Here is a 23,095-nt window from a genome sequence, read left to right on the forward strand (position 1 = left end):
CCCCTTTTCTAATGTGCGGTTTTCCTGCAAATGGTGCAAATTGTCCTTTTCTGGAGAAGTGCCAAGCATATTTATGGAAGCCCAAGTCAAGTAGAACATGAGAGCTGCAGATTTGTGATCAAATGGTCATTGACATTCCCATCTTTTGTTTCCATAATGATGGCTTTGTACACATGATTTGATTTTGTTGGGTTGAAGGATGCATTTTTAATTTCGATAGCTGTTCTAGAGCAGCCTCCATAGATAATCGTGCCTCCAATCCAGGAAGATAGGAGTGTCCCTTTCCCCGCACACTCGCCAACCTAGTACATCACAATGTTCTTTTGAATGTTGTTAGGTCTTACTTGGAAAAAAAAAAAAAAAAAGAAACTGTGTTGTTTTAATTTGGATTGCATTAATCCTGAGGGAGATTTAAGTCTCTCTGTGTGTGTTAACCAGTCGCTTGTGTTTATTTTTCCACGGACTCTTTCTATTCTTGACCAAACAATTATTTGCATTCCTATTTGTTGGTCATTTACTACTTTCTTGACTTACAAGAATTCTTTATATGTGAAGTAAATTAGTATTTTCCTACATGTTTAAGGTTTGCTCTCTAGTTTTTTTAACGTAAGGGGTTTTTTCCAATGTGAAAACTTTAAAATGTTCCAGGGTGAAATATGAGGATTTCATGGCTTTTGGGTTTTGTGTCATGCCTTCTCCATTCAGAAATTATTTTTAGGGCGCCTGGGTGGCTCAGTTGGTTAAGCATCTGCCTCTGGCTCATGTCATGATCCCTGGGTTCTGGGATCAAGCCCCACATCTGCTCCCTGCTCAGTGGGCAGCCTGCTTCTCCCTTTGTCTCTGCCCTGCTCGTTCTCTCTCTAATTAATTAATTAATTAATTTTTAAGATATTTCACATCCTTGGGATGCCCGGGTGGCTCAGCGGTTTAGCGCCACTATCAGCCTAGGACGTGACCCTGAAGTCCCAGGATCGAGTCCCGCATTGGGCTCACTGCACGGAGCCTACTTCTCCCTCTGCCTGTGTCTCTGCCTCTCTCTGTGTCTCTCATGAATAAATAAATAAAATCTTTAAGAAAAAAAAAAGATATTTCACATCCTTTTCTAATGACTTTATTTGTAAGATTTATCTATTTTTTTTTAAGATTTATTTATTTGACAGAGACTATATGAGCATGCACCAGTGCACGTGGGCAGGAGGGTCAGAGGGGGAAAGAGAAGGGCAAGCAGACTCCACGTAAAAAAGCTCTATTCAAGGGGCTCAATCCCAGGACCCTCAGCTGAAATCAAGAGTTAAACAGTTAACCACCTGCCCCAGTAAGATTTACATATTTAATCCACTTTAAATTTATTTGGGTGGGAGGAGTAAGTTAGGAGTCCTACTTTTTAAATTTTTCTTCCCCGACTAGCCAGCCAGTTGTTCCGGCACTCGTGCTGAGCTTCCGTCCTCTCCTGAACCTTTATCATATTCACGATTGCCCTTTACATTTGAATCTGCTTCTGGACTCCCTGCTCTGTGACGCTGATCTGACTCATGAGACAGTAGCAAGCTGTGATAATGATTCAGCTTTTTATAATAGCAGCTAATATCTCGTAAAGCTGGTTTCCCTTTTATTCTGTTTTTCAAAACTTTCCTATCCTGGCACACTTACTTTTCCCGTGTGATGTCAGAATTCCAGTCATTTCACTGGGATTCTCTAGAATGTTTACTGAGATTGAATTTTACGTGTAAGTCAATTGCACCATAATCGACATCTGTACACATAATGTTTCCCTGTCCGGCAGGAGAATGTCTCTCCACTTATCATGGCATCCCTTCCGTACAAAATCCGCATGAATATAACTTTAAAACATTTCCTGATAAATTTCCAAGTTGTTTCTCTTTTTAGGAAAAGCAGTTAAAAACAAACAAATCAAACAAACCCTCCCTATCTTAAGATAAGCTCATTTGGCACCCAATTAATTTAGCAGAGTCCATATAGCAGCACGTAGATGAATATCTGATTAAATGTGACACAAGTACGTGCACACCAAGGGCCGTGTTAGAATCCCACCTAATACATAACATACCCTACATGTGTATGTATCTTAAGGATTCCCGTAGGCTTATGACATCTTAAGGATTTTTGTTTGGGGTCAAGTGTTAAGTGTTAAACAGTATCTAATGCCACTTCAACATCTATGAACATGACCCGCTTCTTTCTCTTCTGGGGTAAAGTAATGGGGTGAATTGTAGTAATAGATCTTCAAATGGTGAACCAAGCTTTCATTCCTAGCCTTAACCACATTTGATCATGGAAAAGAATCCTCTCAAGGTATAACTAGAAGTAATTTTACTAAAACTCATAGTGGGGCAGCCCCAGTGGCCCAGCAGTTTAGCGCCACCTTCAGCCTGGGGTGTGATCCTAGGCCCGGGATCGAGTCCCACATCGGGCTCCCTGCATGGAGCCTGCTTCTCCCTCTGCCTGTGTCTCTGCCTCTCTCCCTCTCTGTCTGTCATGAATAAATAAATTAAAAATAAATAAATAAACCTCATAGTGGTTTGGTTTCAATTTGTTTGTTTTTTACATTAATAGTTCTTGGGTGAGATAGGTTTTTTTTTACGGGGTGGGGATAAGATTTTGGTTTTAAACTTATTCCAGCTTCATCAAAAGGGGCCACACAGCAAGAAATGTGGGAGGCCTCTAGGAGAGCAGATCATACTGGCCAGAAAGGAAACCGGGACCTCAGTCCTACAACCACAAAGGCTGAGTTCTGCCAACAAGGATGAGCCTGGAAACAAACGTTTCTTTAGAGCCTCCAGATAAGAACTCAGCGCTGCCAACACCACTTCAGTCTTGTGATCCCCAGTCACACCGTGCTGGATTTACCCATTGCCCTCCAACTAGTGGAAGAACAAACAAGTGTCACCCAAGCTTTAATGAGCTTAGAATCACCTGGGGAAATTAATGAATGATACTCAGTAGATCAGAGATGGGATTTGAGATTCTACATTTCTAACAAGCTCCCAGGTAATGCTGATGCTGCAGGGCCACGGACCTCACTGTGAATTTCAAGGATATAAGTAGCCTTGGAGCATCTCTTGAACCTTGTAAATTTAATAGACTTACCCTGTGGGGCACCTGGGTGGCGCAGTCAGTTGAGCGCCCAGCTCTTGGTTTCTGCTGAGGTTGTGATCTTAGGGTTGTAAGATCTCAGGGTTGTGAGATCTCAGGGTTCTGGGATTGGGCCCCTGGTCAGGCTCCACACTTGGGGCAGTATCTACTTGGGACCTTCTACTTGGGACTCCCACCTCTCTAAAATAAACAAATCTTAAAAAAAAAAAAATAGACTTACCCCATAAAACCAATGGAGCCTACTGTTTTTGTGTTTTGTCTTATATTGTTTGGGGTTTTGGTGGGCATAGTTCTTTGACAACTCTCAATTTCTTCTATGATAACTGTTTTAATTAGATTTTCTTTGTCATCTGTAAAGATTTCTGTTATGTTTTTCCAGAATTTGTGCTTTTAATCTAGATTTTCAAATTCATTGCCATAGTTGAACAAAATAAGTTTTTATAATTAATTTCCATCCTCCAGAAAATTTCTCATTCAAATATTTTATACTAGATTTAGGTTTTCTTTTCTTTTTGATTAGACTGACTTTGTTTTTTTGGTTTTTTGTTGTTGTTTTTTTTTTTTTTTTTTTTTTTTTTTCAAAGAACCAGTTCTGGATTTATTCTGTCACTTTTCCGTTTTCTCTTACCAGTTGCTTTTATCTTGGCTTCTTTTTTTTTAAGGATTTATTTATTTATTCATGATAGACAGAGAGAGAGAGAGAGAGAGACAGAGACACAGGCAGAGGGAGAAGCAGGCTCCATGCAGGGAGCCCGATGTGGGACTCGATCCCGGGACTCCAGGACCATGCCCTGGGCTGAAGGCAGGCGCTAAACCACTGAGCCACCCAGGGATCCCTATCTTGGCTTCTTTAAATGTATATTTGCTGCTCTTGACCTTTGTAACTTGAATGTCTAAAGATCTCATTTTCACTGTTGGTGTGTGTGTGACATCCTCTTACAGAGGAATGTGAACCAAAGTTAACAAATCTAAACTCCGAGCCCAAGAGTCACTTCTGACTGATCTCACCTCCCAGAAGCAGTGTCTTGGCATAAATACTTTTATCTGAAGCACCTGAAAAGCCTCTAGAGACCCCTTGCCTTGCTACAGCCTCCCTGTGTCACCGAAAGAACGAATCTGGCAGGCTTGCATTTTGCAAAGCAGTGGGGACTGGGGATGAAGAAATGAGGGATGCAAGTGGCTGAGGTGCAGGGCAGTGGGGTGCCACCTCCTTTCAGCCCCACCCCTGCAAACCACCCCCTCCACACCCTTGCTTCTCCCTAGTGGCTCCATGCCTGACCCAATTAGGGGGCTGCCTTTGCCCAAGGCTTCCATCCTTTCCTGACCAAGACTGTCTAACTCTCTGGAACTCCACTGTGGGAAAATCAAAAGAAGCTCCAACATCCAGCTTTGGGACCACATATCAGGTCCTTCTTTCCTCCCTCAGGTGGGTTTCACTTTCCGTCCAGTTTTCCTCTGCCTCTTTTGTGGTCTTCGCTTCCCCTTTGTCCCTCACAGTAGATCTGGAAGCCAAGGAGGTTAGGATTCCATTGGTCTCCGTGCTCTGCAGCCCCTGACCCTTAGAGCCCTGGCTCTCCTAGGTCTGCGTCTGGCCAACCCCTCCGCTCCATCGGCGGTCATGCTGGGAAGGGCAGGGGGACACCAAGCATGTCAGTGACTTCTCTGTTGACAGCAGAACCACCGACTCCAGTAGGTCCCACTGTCCATTTTTGCCTCGTTCTTGTATCAAAGTCACGTTACACAGAAGTGAAGCAGGTTTGAGGTCAGTTGTCCAGGGATGTCTGAGTCTGACCTTGGCTCCATCAGACCCCTCTCTGAGGCCTCCTACTGCATCATCTGTATATGAACATCCAGACGTATCCCTTGGAGCCATTCAAGGCAATGCAGCATCTTCCAGCTGAATCTGACATTACTTCCTTCACTGACTTGTCACTCAGAAAGACTATTGTCAGAATCCCCGAGTGTGAGTTCTCCCAAGGGAATCCCTGCCACTCATCCCCCCCCTGGAAATGCTAGTTCTACCCTTGCTGTCAAATCAGGGCCTTGTGTCCTTGCCTATGAGTTTGAAAGCTGCAGAACCGTTATCCAGATGAAGTGTTTGACCCAAAGCCATCGCTTTTCAGAAGAAAGTCACTCTAACCACCAATAATAGAGAAGCTGTTTCTCTCATTTGAAAAGATCTTTGGTTGATTCCCCAGGCTCTGCACAGACTACTCAGAAGTGTCTAAAGACTCAGGGGGATTCTTGATCCTGCTGCTGTGTTTCTGCCTGAGAGCAACCCTAGAAGGCTTTGGGGAAAAAGTGAAATCAATTTTGTGTTAAAATGTAAATGTACATTAATATCGATATTAATGTGGTTGTGATTATCTTAAATATAGAGATGGAGTCGGGTTGCTCTGAAATTTCCCCTTTAGAAAGGCTAAAAGTAGCTTTCAAGACATTTCTTGGGAATTTTAACTTTTAGGAGCCTGGAAAGGATACAGACAAAGGAGAGCTTAGATTTGTGAATGACTTTAATTGCTACACTGCTTATCATGCCTGGTTTTGTTTTATCCTGACAGTGGCCCTCTGTGGTATGTTTGGGTGTTATTAGCCACATTTTGCAGATAGGAAAAAATCAACTGACAAAAGAAATGCATTCCTTCCCTCAGAGAACACCTGAGTGGCCACAGCAGTGGCTAGCTCAGCTGTGGCCGCACATTAGCATCACCAGGGGAGCTTTCCAAAACTCCCGAGGCCGGCTCCATGTCCCCGAGAGAGTCTTCATGTGCCTTCAAGACTGAGCCAGTGGCCCCAGTGTTGACAGCACTTCGCTCAAAACCATACAGAGAACAGCATTAACATAACAGGTCTCAAATTCAGGTATACTCCTTCCAGAGTCAGAGCTTTTCCCACTTACCCTTCCTCTCAATAGAAACTAAATTTAGGGACGCCTGGGTGGCTCAGTAGTTGAGTGTCTGCCTTTGGCTCAGGTCATGATCCCGGGGTCCTGGGATGGAGTCCCGCATCGGGCTCCCTTCCGGGGGCCTGCTTCTCCCTCTGCCTATGTCCCTGCCTCTCTCTGTGTCTCTCATGAATAAATAGGTAAAACCTGAAAGAAAGAAAAGAAAAGAAAAGAAAAGAAAAGAAAAGAAAAGAAAAGAAGAAAAAGAAAGAAACTTTATTCCAGTTCTTATTCAGATTTGTGTTCCTACCTCCTGTCATCCCTTAAACATAATTCAGAAGTCTTGAAATAATAGTCTGTATCTCTAGAGGTGAAGTCCCTGCTACTAAATACACCTTCCTTTTTCCTTCCCATTTTCTCTTTTTCGGTGTGGAATAAATCATCCCCAAGACGGCTAGAGCCAATTACGTGTTTTTTGGACACTCTGTTGACATGACTGAGAAGCGCTGTGTCAGAGCCACATGGCTTGTGCTGGGAGTCTATCGCATCCTGATAATGGTGTGAGCCAGCATGACGAGGAATCTATTTGTGGAAAACACCGGGAAGCTTTAATTTGCCTTACACGGTTCTCTTTGATGACCGTTAGTCATTCCACCCGCCAACAAGCAAAGACAGTTGTCTTCTGAGACCCGGGGTTAACTCAAGAAGAGTTCACAAGACAGCAGAAATATCTAGCATGAGAGTTGTATATTCAGTGTTATGAGGTCAGCCTTCTTGAAAGAAAAGGCATTGTCTTGGGATTGGAATTATGAATTTTCAGTCGTGCTAATGCAGCTGAAAAGAGTCTTTCAAAAGCAAGAGCCCAACTGGGCATTGATAAAAGACTCAAAATATGCGCAGAATTAATTTTTAAAAGCACTTTAGAGTCGCTCACTCCCCGTTTCTAATAGACCACACAGGGGAGCCAGAACCCAGTCTGCGGCTGTGATCTCCATGTACGCCCCTGTGTTCTCAGAAGCCTTCCTCCTCTCTCTACTGGTTTCTGAATTCAGGGATAAAAGGGTCAGTTTTACCTTTTGATGAGAAAGCAGTTCCGACATAGACCTCCGACAAGGCCCAAACCACGTGGATATTGACAGAGCCAGTCCCCATTTGTCATCTGAAGCAGAAGGCTGGCTTTCTGCAAGCCGAGATAGAGATGTTATAGCAGATTAAGTGGTTTCTTTTTTAAAATGTATTTTATTGTTCACTATACTCCCTCGACACATAGGATGGTGACAGAGGCAGATACGATGGTGACAGAAGCAGATCTGCAATACCCAGCTCTGTCCAAAAGAGCGATCCGTAGTCAAATTATGGCCTTGAGTTTACTAGAAATTTCCATGAAGGGGGAGCCAAAGGATACATTCATCCTTGCCTGGTCCCTCAAATGATTCAATGTGCCTAAATATTCTCACAAGTGAGGAAACATCTCTTGGGTAGATTTGGGGTGATAAGAAAATGATTTTCACCGAGCTTCCAAGCCATCAGTTCTGGAAGTCCAAAACCTTCCGTTACTGGCATGATGCCTAGTGGGTGTGTTTCTCAGTGGAAGTCTGGGGACAAGAGCCTTAGGGTCTCCGGAAGGCACTGGTCTTCTCAGTGGTGTCACCGTGACCACGGTCTGGGAGGGAAATGTCTGGAAAGGCGCCATCTTTGACTTGTTCACCCACCCTCATGTTCTCAGCCACCCTGTCCTTAGAAACCAAGACTGTGGGGGATCCCTGGGTGGAGCTGCAGTTTGGCGCCTGCCTTTGGCCCAGGGCGCGATCCTGGAGTCCCGGGATCGAATCCCACGTCGGGCTCCCGGTGCATGGAGCCTGCTTCTCCCTCTGCCTGTGTCTCTGCCTCTCTCTCTCTCTCTCTCTCTGACTATCATAAATAAATAAAAATGAAAAAAAAAAGAAACCGAGACTGTTTCCACTGTTCAGCAGACAGCCAACTCCTGCTAATGCTGCTTTGCCAATAATTAACCACAAATCATATCTGCTGAGACCCCTCTGTACCAGGGGTGGTCACTGGGCTTGGTAAATGAGTCAGTAACTGTGACCCAGCATTTCATCAAGTGACAGAGAGTCACTCTGGTGTTTTGGAATATTGGACACACCATGCTCCTGTGTGGCCACGGGCCTTGCACCCTGAGCTGGCTGCCCTCTCTCACGGCACAGCCTCCACCCATGCAAGAACCAGCAGCAGGGACACAAGAATTCTTTCATAAAACAGCCCAATTCCATATTTTGAAAGACAACCCCATATTTTGAAAAATAGGTCTGTTTTCTCTGTACCTTCAATGCGTCTGTGACATCAAGAACCCAGGTGCCGGGGCAGCCTGGGTGGCTCAGCAGTTTGGTACCTGCCTTTGGCCCAGGGTATGATACTGGAGACCCAGGATTGAGTCCCGCGTCGGGCTCCTTGCATGGAACCTGCTTCTCCCTCTGCCTGTGTCTCTGCCTCTCTATCTCTCTCTGTCTCTGTCTCTCATGAATAAGTAAATAAAATCTTAAAAAAAAAAAGAACCCAAGTGCCAATAGCACAGTATTCCCCCCCCCCCCCGATACACTGGCTTTAGAGAATTAACTTGTATTATTTTTTTTAGCCTAGAAAGGTGTCCCAAAGGCATGCCTTAGATCACCATTTATTTAACTCTTTGGCTGTTTTTTATTAGACTGCTCTGAATACTGGCTAGTGATAGACCTCCCCCCCTCTGCATTCAAAATACCAAAGAATAGAACTCAGAAATTAAAGCGGAGTTCCTGCTGTAGCTCTCATGACACCCAAAGGGAGAGAACTAAAGGAAACGGAGCAGGGCAACTCGTTGAAAGCACATGATTTGGCCAAAGAACCAAAACCAAGCAAGCCCAAGTTTCTCGGAAGGAATCCTTTCAGTTCCTCTCAGACACCACAGTGACATAAACACATGGACGTAAGAACAGCCAGAGAGAGACACGAACCATCCAAGGTCTCGGCTAAAGCTCTGCCGCTCCAGGGGAGAGGCATGTTCTCAAGCAGCCCACCAGGAATGCAGGCTCCCAGGCGGCCCACCCCAGATGGACTCAGTCGGAGTCTGCATTTTCACAGGATCCCAGGCGGCTTGTAGGCCTTGACGTTTAGAAGCTCTGAACCAAAGCACGCAGCACTCGGGGACCAGTTTGTTTGCTGTCGCCTCAAAGCACATCTGAATGAAGTGCAGGAGACTCTTTTTTTTTTTTTAAATAATAAATTTATTTTTTATTGGTGTTCAATTTGCCAACATACAGAATAACACCCAGTGCTCATCCCGTCAAGTGCCCACCTCAGTGCCCACCACCCAGTCACCCTATCTTAACTCTGGGGAACAAAGTGAGGGTCACTGGAGGGGACAGGGGTGGGGAGTAACTGGGGGATGGGCATGAAGGAGGACACATGATGCAGTGAGCACTGGGTGTTGCAGGTAACTGATGAATAACTAAGCTCTACCCCTGAAACTAATAATACACTATATATTAGTTACATTGAATTTAATTTTAAAAATTTGGAGACACACCTGGGTGGCTCAGTGGTTTAGCGCCTGCCTTCGGCCCAGGGTGTGATCCTCGAGTCCCGGGATCGAGTCCCACATCGGGCTCCCTGCATGGAGCCTGCTTCTCCCTCTGCCTGTGTCTCTGCCTCTCTCTCTGTGTGTCTTTTATGAATAAATAAATAAAATCATAAAAAATAAAAAGTAAAAAAAAAATTTAAAGAATGAAGTAGAGGGAAGGAGAAAAAGCTTAGAGAGCCCCCCAATGACCCAGGGCACAATCTCCCCCATCCCCAACCTCTGGAGCCCTAATTTAAATAGAAGTGCCAGCCTCGGGATGGGGGCATAGGGGGTCCCGCTGCCACTGAGTGCCCTGAGGAAACCTGTATCCCCTCAGAAAGGGGGTTAAATGGATGATATTCCCCCAGGTGGGAGGCTCCTGCGTCCCTGATGATGTCGGTGGGGGGTTCTTATTGCCCAGTGGCAGAGGTGGTCAGTGAAGGCAGGCCCAGGGGGCAGCAGATGGCAGTGTGCATCGTGATGGGAGCACCACACCTCCGAGTCCCCCCACCACCACCCTGGCCCTGGGGCTCCCCAATCTAGGCTTTCAAGGCTTGGCTTGAAAACTATGGTAAGATCCCCGGGAAGCGGCTTCGTGAGTAGGTGGCCACCACCTCCCCGCTGAGGGCCTCTGGGATTTAGCCTCCTAAGCTGTCGCAGCCTCTGATCTGCAAGTGCCCCTGACATCCTCCAGCGACAGCTCTGCCAACAGACTCACAAACATTGTAAACTAACATAGAAGAAACCATTGGCCCACCTGAGCACTAACAAGACACCTTTGTCCAAGGTGAGAGTGGATACCGTGCGTCTAACCTGTATTTCATGGAATACAAAGTCGGTAACAGGCTATTTCCAATTCACATACCTATTTGTAGTTAATCAGACAAAAGAATGTGATGCCAGCCCCGTCTGGGAACATCAGCAAACCTTTCTTCCTAAAAGGCAATTAATGGGGGGTGGGGGTACCTGGGTGATGGGCGCTGAGGGGGGCACTTGATGGGATGAGCACTGGGTGTTATTCTATATGTTGGCAAATTGAACACCAATAAAAAATAAATTTATAAAAAAAGGCAATTAATTGAGACGATTCAGAGTTGGCTTGAAAGAAAAAGAAAAGGAATAAAAGAAAAAAGGAGGAAATCTAATATAAGCAATTGCCCATTCGGTTCTTCTGTGCAAAAGTTGGCATTATTTAGACAATCGGACATACAGCAGATGATGACCAGTTCCTATATTCTGTGCATTGTCACCTGATTCACCTCTTTTGGTCAGTGGATCTCTGACACCCGGGCAAGCAGCTGCCCACTTGCTGCCTCCTTCATGAAGCTGGAAACGTAAGGCTTGTTCAGCTTCTTAAGTCAGAAGGCAAAATGCATAATCTCGTCCCCACTTGAAAAATTCTGGCTTGGTTATCTATAGAGGTAGAAATATGCGACTGAGGCTCATGTGGATACGTGCCGCACTCTGTTTGCCCGGATAAAAACCCGGTGGCCTTGAGAAATCTCTCCCTCCTGAAAATGTGATCAGCCCTGGCCTCTCTGAAAATAAAACAATGTCCCCTTATATCTTCACCATTTTAGTCGGCCACCATTTGCTATCATGGGTTTCTAAAATACCAGTCGGTAGTGAATGGCTAAAACAAATTATTTGAAAAGAAATAATAATTTTCTGCCACCGAGCTCAAATTGGAAGAGAGAATAAAGCGAAATGAAACAAAGACGCTGGGAAGAACAAAGACACATATACATCATCTGGCCCAGCCCCCGCTGCAAAAATCACGTGGCAATCTAAATTAAATTATAACTAATAGCAGCCGTTTTGTTCAAGTATCTCGAATTATCACTTTAGATGCCGAAGCTCAAGTGGTTTCCATGGCGATTTTTTCTCTAGGAGATGTCAGCTACTATCTAATTTTTTTGTCCCTGATATATGACAACCTGAAGCTTTTAGTGCCTTTCATTTGGGGGGTTTTATGTTAGATAATCTCGATTTATTTTTATATGCATTTAAATGTGTGTTTTATTTGCAATTGGTTTCTGAGCCTAAAGTCCACAATTTTACATATTTTGAAACTTAGTAAATAAGAACCGCGGCTATTTATCTTGTGTAGTTTAAGAGGAAAAAAAAAAATATGCTTGGTCCTCTCCGTGCCTGCACAATGGGACAGGGAAGAAGGTTGAGGCTAAAGAATTCAAATCTCCCTTTAATAGTCCGTACGTAGAACTGTCTTCTAAATCATTCATTTGTGCTTAAGCACCTGCCTGGAAACTTCTTCTATTAATTTTTCACATTCTATAAACGGCAATCAGAAATTATATTCTGACAGTGATGTTCTTTTTTTTTTTGGAAGATTTTATTTATTTATTCATGAGAGACACAGAGAGAGGGGCAGAGACATAGGCAGAGGGAGAAGCAGGCTCCCTGCAGGGAGCCCGACGTGGGACTCGATCCCGGGACCCCAGGATCTCGCCCTGGGCCGAAGGCAGGCGCTAAACCGCTGAGCCACCCAGGGATCCCCAACAGTGATGTTTTAAAGTACAATTAGTGCTCTTCATGATTTCACGATTTCGCAAGTGTTACCGTGGTGGTGATAACCATTCTCTCTGTGCTGTCTGGGCCCATGAGGGACTCAGATCCAGAACCAAGGGAATATTTGGTCTTCTGTTGTCCTACAATGTTGGTTCACAGGTTACCACATTGGTTGGCTGCTACTGTCACCATGTGGAATTGTCCTTTGTCAGATGAAAGGTCTCTTATGCTCAGCTTTTGAACCCAGACAAGCGTAGTCAGAAGCCTTTATATACCCTTGACTCCCCCAGGCAGGCCACTACCACAGTGAAAACAACTGGGCTAAATTAGTTCATTGCCTTAAGACCATGCAGTTGTGTTGATGATGTGATAGAGCCAATGTAGACCATGTACAGTTATGGGGAACCAGTGTCCATAGGCCTGCTCCTAACATCGGGAACAGTTCAGCCTGGTGCTTTGCACATCATTTCAGGAGCCAGTTTCCTGGGTTCGAACCCTGCCTGTACCACTTAACTGGTCGTGGGACCTCAGACAAGCTTTCACCCTTCCAAAATGGGATGAATACGCCCACCTCTCAGGGTCCAACACGAAGATGACTTAATACCTGAAAAGGACTTAAACAGGGCCTGACTTGTAAGAAGTGCTGTTATTATATTCCCTAAATAGCTAGTTCCTGAAATTTGAATTTCAGGTAAGTTTATGTTTTGTACTCCTCAATGGAAGGAAAACACTTCCAGGTTGATTCTATCAACCACTTGCTCATCTGGGCCCAAGTGAGTTTTTATACGTGAAGGAAGAGTTATCTAAATGATGACTGATTTTATAATCCTAGAATTTGCAGCTTTACTACTCATCACATATAAACAACCTACATGGTGACCGGAGCCCTTGTGTGATGTCCCTTGCCTCCTGGCAGGTGGGGTTCACAACTTGCTCCTGGCACTCAAGAGCCTTGCTTGTCTCTGTCGCAAGGGAAGGGCAGGCACCATGCTCAGCCCTGCACAGTGATCAGATTAAGAGGTGCTAAAAAAAAAAAAAAAAAAAAAGAGGTGCTGATTACACTATTGTCGTTTGCTTCCCCGGTAAATCCTTGTAAGAGTGCCACAAAGGGAAGGGCAAACACCTTTAGAAACAGACTAAAACATCCATGCTTCCTATTCTCTGGGGAGGGGACAAAAGCATATTTTTACTTACCCAGTTCTAAGATCTGATCACTGTACTGGACTTGTATAATTTTTGTTTTGTTGTTTTCTGTCTTTTTAAGTAGGCTCCATGCCCAACATGGGACTCAAAACTCATGACCCCACGATCAAGAGTCACATGCTCTATCAACTGAACCAGCCAGTCTGTTTTGACCTACTCATGACATTTCCCAAAATATAGGTTCCTTGATAGTGCAGCGCCCCTAAAACTGCTCAGCTCTCCCAGCACACTGGGGGTGGGATGGACCAAAGTGGAGCATGTGTCACGGATGAGCTTTGTGCTTCAGTCTCACTCATAATGTGCTTCAGTCTCTTAATTTCCGTGTTTCCCTATGTTTCCTGTGCTTCCCAGAGGATGCCGGTGCCCTGGGGGAAAGGAAAATTAAAATGAAATCATTTCAAATCTATCAAAATAGCACATGCTGTGCTTGCCAGAATAAAACAGATCTGCATCAAGGGAGTAAGGACTCACATGCATTAGGACAACCAAGCTTAAGTTATAAATAAACCCATGAAAATAAGGATGCTCATGCGAGAAAGAGAACCCTGCCCTTGAATTTCATAAGGGCTTCCATTGTACCTGAGGGTTTTCCACTGGTCATTTTCTGATGACAACCAAAGACCAGTGGACACAGAAACCACTAGTGAATTTCTATATTCAATGTGCTAATTTCCTTTATTGGGAAGAATAAGCATGCTGCCTTGCCTTAAGGGTTGAGTTGAGTTGACTTTAGGCAGCTGACTTCCAAATTTACACCTGCCCAGGACACGTTATTATTAGGAGAGGCTACAGAAACATTTATATACATACCTCTCCTAATGGACAGATTTTATTTTAACAGATACCTCATTTGCTCTTGCTACTTGTCTATACTATTTGTCATTGGGACCGCAAACATAATTAAGATTGGCCCCTGCCTTTAAGAGGATGGCTACCTTGAAAGGGGTGACGAGAACTAAGATTGATCACCCCTAACAAGAGTGCCGGACATGTAACTGAAGTGGCTGAGAATAGTTTTAGATTTAAGGAAAAAGGCAAGATTTGGTAGACAAAGAGAGGAAAGGCAAGCCAGATGTGAGAGGGCCATATGGACGAGCAAGGACATGTCGACCTGAAGCATCTAGAATGTCGCGTTGGAAAAGTGGTCCTGGCAGGGAAGAAGCAGGAGAGAAATCAGCTCAAAGGTGGCCTCTCTCTCCCCCCCTACCAAGGAGTTCAGATTTTATACCAAAGGCAATCCTGGGATATTTTTCAATGTTCTCTTCTAGCTCTTGTTCACCTTGGGTCATCTCAGGTCATACCCACACCTGCCACTACCGTTTATGTCAATAACTTTGAGGGAACCAGAGGGAAGCGTATCAGTATCTCTAAATACCTGTGTTTCTCTCAAGTTTTGTGGCCCAGGATGCAAAGCCATAAAGTAGGTTTTGAAGCAGAGAGAAACTGCACCACGTTTTACCATCCACATCACCCGGAGTGGAAAAGCAAACCGTTTCATAGTATGATGAATATCACACAATGGAATAATAGCAAAATTGCCGCTGTAATTTTATGTCTCCGTGCTTAATATATTCTGAAGGTTCTTATTATTTAAAAGTGGTGAGGAGGTTTCTGTGGTTATCAAAAGGAGATGAGAAATATGAGCCCCTCATAAAATATCAAGTGTCCAGAAGATATCTCCATCTGGGTGTCCCATAGGCACCTCAAACTGAGTATATCCAAGGCAAAACAGAGTTCTCTCCCCTAGCCCCTAAAAAAGGCCCCTCCTCCCATAGGACCTGCGTGAGCTAAACTGTCTGAACCCTGGGACTTCCTCACCTGGCTGTCTCTTCCCAGCCCTCAAAAGGGAGGACGGGGAAGACGGTTGACTCGAATTAATCCTGCCTGATTTCCAGTCCCAGTGAGGCCACTTATAAGCTTGATGACTTTCTAGAAGGACGTGGCCTAAATCGTGTCCAGAGAAGGGTGATTACATCTCAGAAGGATGGTTTATGTCAGGGAATTATTGCATTGATAACCAGATCTTACTGTGCCCTATGAGTGTATGAATTACAACACGGCAACTACAAAGCAATTTTAGGCAATTTACTGTAAATATATAGGGTCATAGCCGTAACCACATCCATGCCTCAGATGAGTGTTTTGACTATGTAAACCAAACTCTTCAATGGGGCATGGGACATTCTCATTAATAACAATTTCCATCATTTTTATTGTTCACTGTGTATCCCCAGCACTTAGAATGGTACCTGACATATAGTAGGCATTCAGGAAAGATGCGTCAAATGCCTGAATAAATTTATTTGTCACATCTACTTCTCTCAAGAGAAAACTCAGGCTTAAAGAAGAAACCAAGGTTTCTAAAAAACATTATTTGTTTTACGTAAGCCATTTTTATTCACTCAAGATAATTTTATGATGCCCCTTAGCGTCAGGTGATGAGCCTGTACATGCAAGATCATTGCATTCTTGGGCTGATACTTGGGAATTTGCATACTGGCCCATGCTGTCTACCCCAGAAAGTCCTGAAGGGCAGGGCAAGGGCACTGATTGCACTGTACTTTACACTGGTTCTGCCCCTTTCCCTGTCTCCCTAGATTTAGAATTGGACCAGTTAAAATAAGCACATAATACCAAAAGGTCTCTTCCATATTCACCAGTTAAGGAGTTAGGGTAATATGAAAACTCCTGAGGGTTCAGAGTTAAGTTCTCTTTCATTTATATCTTTCTTAGTGTCTGTTTTACTCAAATCGACAGGTCTGAAGGGCACCGATGGCCAAGCTGATTTGGAACATGATACGTCCAGAAAAGTATAATTTTCCCGGTCTTCAGTAAGAATATCAAGTCAAAGAGAGTTAAATCGCATTTGCTAGTAGAATCTGGTCTCTGTTTGGTTGCCCTATTTCCTAGGGAAAAGGAGAAGAAAGGCTCTACCTACTTTTTAACATTGTTTGAGAATCCTTGGAAATCTAGAGCTTAAGGATGAGCCTTGGAAAACCCAAGCCCTCAGTGAGCTTGGCCTTGAATTGTAACACAAACCTGTTTCCTCAGTGTGTACATGTTGAATTGTGCCAAACAACTGCTTTAAAATTTTTAAAAATATCTAATTGATGCCATCCCGTGACCATGGCTCTGACTAGACTAAGGTAATCTGCTGAAGGAGAAGCTGCTTCTGTTGGAATATTTGCCGTAAACCTTAACTTCTAAAACAGAAGTCCAACGAATGTGAAATCATTTTTGAAGCTGAATTGGCTTGTGTGGATGATGACAGATACTCTGCTGACCTATAGAAAGACTCCAGGATCTATTTGGCTTTTGTCTACTTGTAATCTGTCTTAGAGAAGATTGAAATGTAATACAACTGGTTCTTATTTTTTTAGAATAGGGAAGGAAATAGACATCTCCTTAGGCAGTTTATATTATTCTCAACTCTTAGGAGATGTTACTTCTTACAAATGCCTGACACGTACTATGTTTTATTAGAGCCATGTAAAATATTAATTTAAAGAAATGGGGGATCCCTGAGTGGCTCGGCGGTTTGGCGCCTGCCTTTGGCCCAGGGCACGATCCTGGAGTCCCGGGATCGAGTCCCGTGTCGGGCTCCCGGCATGGAGCCTGCTTCTCCTTCTGCCTGTGTCTCTGCCCCTCTCTCTCTCTCTCTCTCTCTATCATGAATAAATAAACAAATAAAATCTTTAAAAAAATAAAAAATAAAAAATAAAGAAATGTATACTTTTTAAGCTAATGCTATAAGCTATAAAAACCCCTGAAAAAATAGTCAATGTTGCCAGTTGTGCATGGGATAAAAGTGAGTAGGAGGCAGATTTCAGCCAAACATAAGAAAAAATATTCTAGCACATAAGCCTGCCTGTCAGTGGAGCTGGAGTAGGCTGGTTCAGATTGTTCTAAGATTCTCTAATATTCCTCCAAAGGATTTATAGTGCTTCTCTGGGCCTCATGTCAGGGAGAACAGCCAAAACTGGGGGTGGAGGTGCTGTGATCTTGTGGAAACAATAATAAGACGGGTCTGTCTGAAACGGAGATCTCATCTGGGAAAACAGGAAGTGTTGAAGAGTTGTATGAAGAAATATGCGTCAGGGTGCCTGGCCAACTCAGTCAGTAGAGCATCTCACTCTTGGTCTAAGGATTGTGAGTTCAAGCCCTATGTTGGGTGTGGAGCCTACTTAAAAAAAAAAATACGCATCACATTCTGGGGGATTGATGGTGTCCTTGACTCTTACACTTGACTTTTTCATTTCTTCCTCTGCAGCCAGTGCTGATTTTCCATATAATCCAGGACAAGGCCAAGCTATAAGAAATGGAGTCAACAGAAACTCGGCTATCATTGGAGGTGGGTGATGTATAGAACAGGCTTTCTTGTAGCTACTTACCCGTGGAAAGTAATAATTTTCAATAAAATCATAGTCTAAAAAAAAAAAAACAACCAGTCATCTAGATTTTTACTTGATTCATTTTGCTATTTAAGTATGACTTAAGATTGTGACATATGGATGTGGAGACACTGTGATGAATGCAATCTGCCTGCTTATTAATGCTGAACTATAAAAAAGAGGAGGTGGTGCTGAGCTAGCCAGCACCAGAGCAGGCAGGTAGGACATCACCTCTCTTTTTCGTTCTGATTCCCTCACCTCCCAAATGGCTCAGGATAGCTTATGCTGGTCTGGTTTCAGTTGTCTTAATAAAACTCATCAGAAAATTAATAAGCCAGAGTATCTAAAATAGTCCCACCTTCTTTCTCACCATGGATGGCTGCAGAATGATTTAACTCTCCTAGCACAGTCCCTCCCTATCTGGGTCAGTATTGAGAGCCCTGTTGCCCACTGCCTTCTTCTCTGCCTGCACCTTCTCTCTTAGTTTATAAAGATGTTTCCTGAATGTCTGAGTGTAGCCAATATCATAAACATATCAAGGACTTTAAACCTAGCCCATCCCCTTGGCTTAGCCAGTATGTTTCTTTTCCACGTGGAGAAACCTGCATGGCAATTTCTTACAAAGTTTAATATCCACTTTCTGGAACACCTAGGGATTGAAAAATCCCTAGAAAAATCCCATATCTAAGAAATATATGTGACTATAAAACTAGATTACATTCAAAATGCTGCTTAAATCACATTGTCCAAAGTTCTGGCATAATCTTATCAAGGTCCCTATCCTCATTGTTTTTTTGGGGGTTTTTTTGTTTGTTTGTTTTGGGGTTTTTGTTTTTTTTTTTTTTTTTGCTTTTTTAAGGTCAATTTTATTGAAGTATAATATGCACTTACTCAAATGGAACGGGTCAATGACACACCCATAACCACCACCACAATCAAGATATAGAACATTTCCAACCACAGAAAGCTCTGTGTCCTTTGAGAATCCATCCTTTCCCCCCACTCCATTCCCAACCAAGGCAACCTCAGACTGGCTCTTTGCCATGCAGATTACTTTTATTTCGTTTAGAATGTCATATAAATGGAATCATATAGATGTCATCTGTTGTGACTTCCTTCTTTTGCTCAACATAGTGTTTCTGAGATCTATCCACATTGCTGCGTGCATCAACAGTGTGTTTTTATTGCCGACTTGTATTCTTTTGTATGAACGTACTATGATTTGTTTTATCTACTTGCCTGTTGCTGTTTAGTTTGTTTCCAGATCTGAGCTATTTTGAATAAAGCTGCTATGAATATTCTTGTTGAAGTCTTATGTGAACATAAGTTTTCATTTCTTTTTGGTAATCCCTAGGAGTGCAGTTGCTGGGTGTTCCAGAAAAAAATGGATATTAAACTTCGTAAGAAATTGCCATGCAGGTTTCTGAAATGGTTGAACCACTTTATATCCTCATAATTAATATCTAAGAGATCAGGTTTGCTCCACAATCTTATCAGCATTTGGTATTTTCAGTCTTCTTAATTTTAGCCGCTCTATGGATGAGTTGTGGTGCCTCATTGTGGTTTTAGTGTGCAATTATCTGATGACTAACCTTTTGAGCATTCTTTCATGCGCTGTTGCCTTCTGCAGATCTTTTGTGAAGTGCCTGTTTCAAACTCTTTCACCCTATTTTAACTGGATTGTTTGATTTCTTTTGAGTTATAACGGTTTTTTAATAATCTAAATAGTCCTTTTCAGACATATGTATCATAAATATTTTCTCCCAGTCTGTGACATGCCTTTTCATTTTCTTAGTGGTGTTGTTTTAAAAGCAAGAGATTTAAATTTTGATCAAGTCCAATTTTTCAAATCTTTTTATAGTTTGTGATTTTTTAAAAAATTTTATCTTAAAAATATGCCTGCTCAAAGTTGTGAAGATTTTCTGTTTTCTTCTAGAACTTTATAGCTTTGGTTTCTGTTACTGAGTCTATAATCACTTTGGATTAGCACCAGTACATAACGTGGGATAAAGGCCAAAACCATTATTTCCCAAATGAATATCTAGTTATTCCAAGATCATTTCTTAAAAAGACTATTTTTCCAAATTTCCTTGGCACTTTTGCCAAAAATCAATGGACCATATATGTGTATATCTGTTTTCTGGACTCTATCCTATTTTATGGAGATATGTATATAATATATAACATATTTCTTTACCCAGTATCATGCTTGCTTTATTGTTTTACCTTAATATATTAAGTCTAGAGATGGCAAAATACATTCTCCAGTTACTTCTTTTTTGTTTTTCAAAATTATGTTGGCTATTCTAGGTCCTTTGCATTGCAATATAAAATTTAGAATCAACTTATACATTTCTATTAAAAAAAAGTTTGCTGGAATTTTCATTGGAATTGCATTAGATCTATAAATGGTCATCTAAAAATATTGGGTACCTCAGTTCTTTTTTTTTTTTTTTTGGTACCTCAGTTCTTAAATATGGTCTATCCATCCATTTGTTGACATCTTTAATTTCTCTCAGTTTTATGGTTTTGAGTACACAGCCTTGAGCAACTCTGTTCAGCTTGTTTTATTATAAATGGTATAATTTTAGTACTTTAAAATTTTTTTATTACCTTATTATTTTTAATATTTTCCAAGTATTTCTTGCTAGTATATAAAAACACAATTGATTTTTATATATTGGTGTTCTATCCTATGACCTTGTTAAATTTACTGTCAGTTCTTTTTTTTTTTTTTTTACTGTCAGTTCTAGAAACTTTTTTTTTTTACGTATTTCTTAGGATTTTCTACATAGATAATCGTGTCACCTGAGAATAAAGAAAAATTTTCCTTCTCAATCTGCACTTTTTATTTCTATTTTATTTGTTTTATTCCACTGGGCATGTCTTCCAGTACTTTAAGAGAGTTGACATTCTTCCATCGTTCCATATTTTAGAGAAAATATGTTTATTCTTTTAATATTGAGTAAGATATTAACTCTAGGTTTCTCATAGATGCCCTTTATCAGGTTGAGAAAGTTCCTTTCTATTGATGCTTTCTGAGAAGCTTTATAATGAATAGAGGTTGAAGTTTGTCCTATGCTTTTTCTCCTGTATTTCTTTAATGTGGTAAATTACATCACTTTTTTTTTAAGATTTTATTTATTTATTCATGAGACACACAGGGAGAGAGAGAGAGAAAGGGGGGCGTTGAGACACAGGCAGAGGGAGAAGCAGGCTCCATGCAGGGAACCCGTCGCGGGACTCGATCCTGGGACCCCAGGATCAGGCTCTGGGCTGAAGGTGGCGCTAAACCACTGAGCCACCCGGGCTGCCCCATCACTTTATTTTTTTAATGTTATAATGTTAAACTGATCTTTTGTTCCTAGAATTCACACCACTTCATCATAATATATTCTTTTCCACACATTGCTCGACTTGATTTGCTAAATTTTTGTTAAAGAGGACTATTGCTCTGTAGTTTTGTTTTCTTGGGATGTGTTTGTCTGGTTTTGGTATCAGGGTAATGCTGGCCTTATAAAAAATGAATTAAGCAGTATTTCCTCCTCTTCTGTTGAGCTATCAATTTCTGAGAGAAGAGCATCAAAATCTCCACATATAATTGTGAATTGGTCTAATTTCCTTTCAGTCTTGTCCATTTTTATTGCTATTGTTTTGGAGTTTTGTGTTTTTGTATGGGGGAGGGTGGTGTTTGAGAGAACCGTGTACTCTGCGGGGAAAGCAGTGTTGGAGGGATGATGACCATAAGGTCTGTTTAATCTCCAGTCCTTCTGTCTCCACCAGGCGTCATTGCTGTGGTGATTTTCACCATTCTCTGCACCTTGGTTTTCCTCATCCGCTACATGTTCCGCCACAAGGGCACCTACCACACCAACGAAGCAAAGGGAGCAGAGTCAGCAGAGAGCGCGGATGCTGCCATCATGAACAACGACCCCAATTTCACAGAGACCATTGATGAGAGCAAAAAGGAATGGCTCATCTGAGGGGTGGCTATGTGGCTCTGGGAGAGGGAGGAGCTAGTCACTAGGGAGGAGGGAAAGAGACAGAAGCACCCTACTTCATACTCTTGAGCACATCCTTAAAATATCAGCACAAATTGGGGGAGGCAAGCAACAGAAAATTCTGGAGACTGATCGCCACAAAAAAATACTTTTTAATATTTCTTTATAGCTGAGTTTCCCCTTCTATATCAACTCAAAATAATACAAAAAATGCTTTTAGAGTTTAAGAAATGGTTGCAATTTGTAGGTAATACCGTCTTATTTTGTGTGTGTTTAGAGGTGTTCTAAAAACCCATGGTAACAGGGCAAGTTTTCTACATTTTTAAGAGCCCTTAGAATGTGGATATTTTTTCTTGAGAAAAGCTGATGCACATGGCCTCCAGCATTCTCTTCCTTTTGCGTATAGTCGATTTTTAATGGGCTATCGTAGTAACTAGTTCGTGTTCATACAGTATTTCTTTTGGTGTCCTGTAAATTGGAAAAGGAAAGGAAGGGGCAAAGAGAACCTATCATTTGCCAGTTTTCAAAGAGACCTCAATCTCTGCCAATTCTGAGAGTTCCTGCCTGAAGCAGCTGAAGGAAGAGAGCATATGGCACCCATTGTGTAACAACATAACCAACAGAGAGAAGCATTAAGAACCAAGCATTAAGAACAAGTGGTTTCATACTGGAATTGTTGGATTTATCTTTCCTCAAATTCTACCATCTAATACTGTTCCTTGTGTGTAGTCTTAGACCTAGCCATTATCTGTGACTGTCAGCTATAATCCAGTGGTGATCAGCTGTTGCAGAAGATTTCTCCTCTGCTTTACCTGCAACATGTTAGGTTACACTGTCTGTGTGTAGGCACCCCAGTGGGGAATTAGAGCTAGACATTATGCCTTGTTGCCTCTGTTTCTTTTCTAGTTGTAGCAAGAGTATGGGCACTTTCTAGTGAATGCATTAATTAGGTTGCTCTTCTTATTTTGCTTTAAATCTCTAGTTTTAAGCCCCTGTGACAAAACCCTAGCAGACTAGGTCCTCTGAATGGACATACCACAATAAAGCCAAGTATGGTTACTATCATCATTGCTTTCCTCTGAATCATATGGAAAACACTGCCATATTTCACATCATCTGCTCCATATACTGTTCCACCCTAAATAGACACACTGCCACAATTCAGAGATTTCTTTGGTAGATATATTTGAACCTGAGGTTCAGCACAAACCTGATACCTGATTGTTGCTTCTCAGAGGACGGACACGTGTTTAGTCGCACCTCAATCCAATCCGGAATCTTGACCAACTTATCCTAACAAATAACTCCTTTTATTTAAAAATAATTGACTTTGTATGCAAACATATGGGACACAGCTCCTAGTGGAGCATCCAAAAAA

The 23,095-nt window shown here is 42.3% G+C and overlaps 1 protein-coding gene across 1 annotated transcript in view; it reads left to right on the forward strand.

Annotated features, from left to right (window-relative positions):
- CNTNAP2 (contactin associated protein 2) overlaps positions 1 to 22,782 on the forward strand; it is a 1,382,004-nt gene extending 1,359,222 nt beyond the window's left edge. The window contains exons 23-24 of the mRNA XM_055334793.1: positions 17,596 to 17,676; positions 21,500 to 22,782. Of these exons, the coding sequence (XP_055190768.1) occupies positions 17,596 to 17,676; positions 21,500 to 21,699 (281 nt within the window). The 3' untranslated portion in view covers positions 21,700 to 22,782. The remainder of the gene's footprint in view (positions 1 to 17,595; positions 17,677 to 21,499) is intronic.
- The last annotated feature ends 313 nt before the right edge of the window (positions 22,783 to 23,095 follow it).

Source organism: Nyctereutes procyonoides, unplaced genomic scaffold (assembly GCF_905146905.1).
Source record: "Nyctereutes procyonoides isolate TBG_1078 unplaced genomic scaffold, NYPRO_anot_genome, whole genome shotgun sequence".
Classification (NCBI taxonomy): Eukaryota; Metazoa; Chordata; class Mammalia; order Carnivora; family Canidae; genus Nyctereutes; species Nyctereutes procyonoides.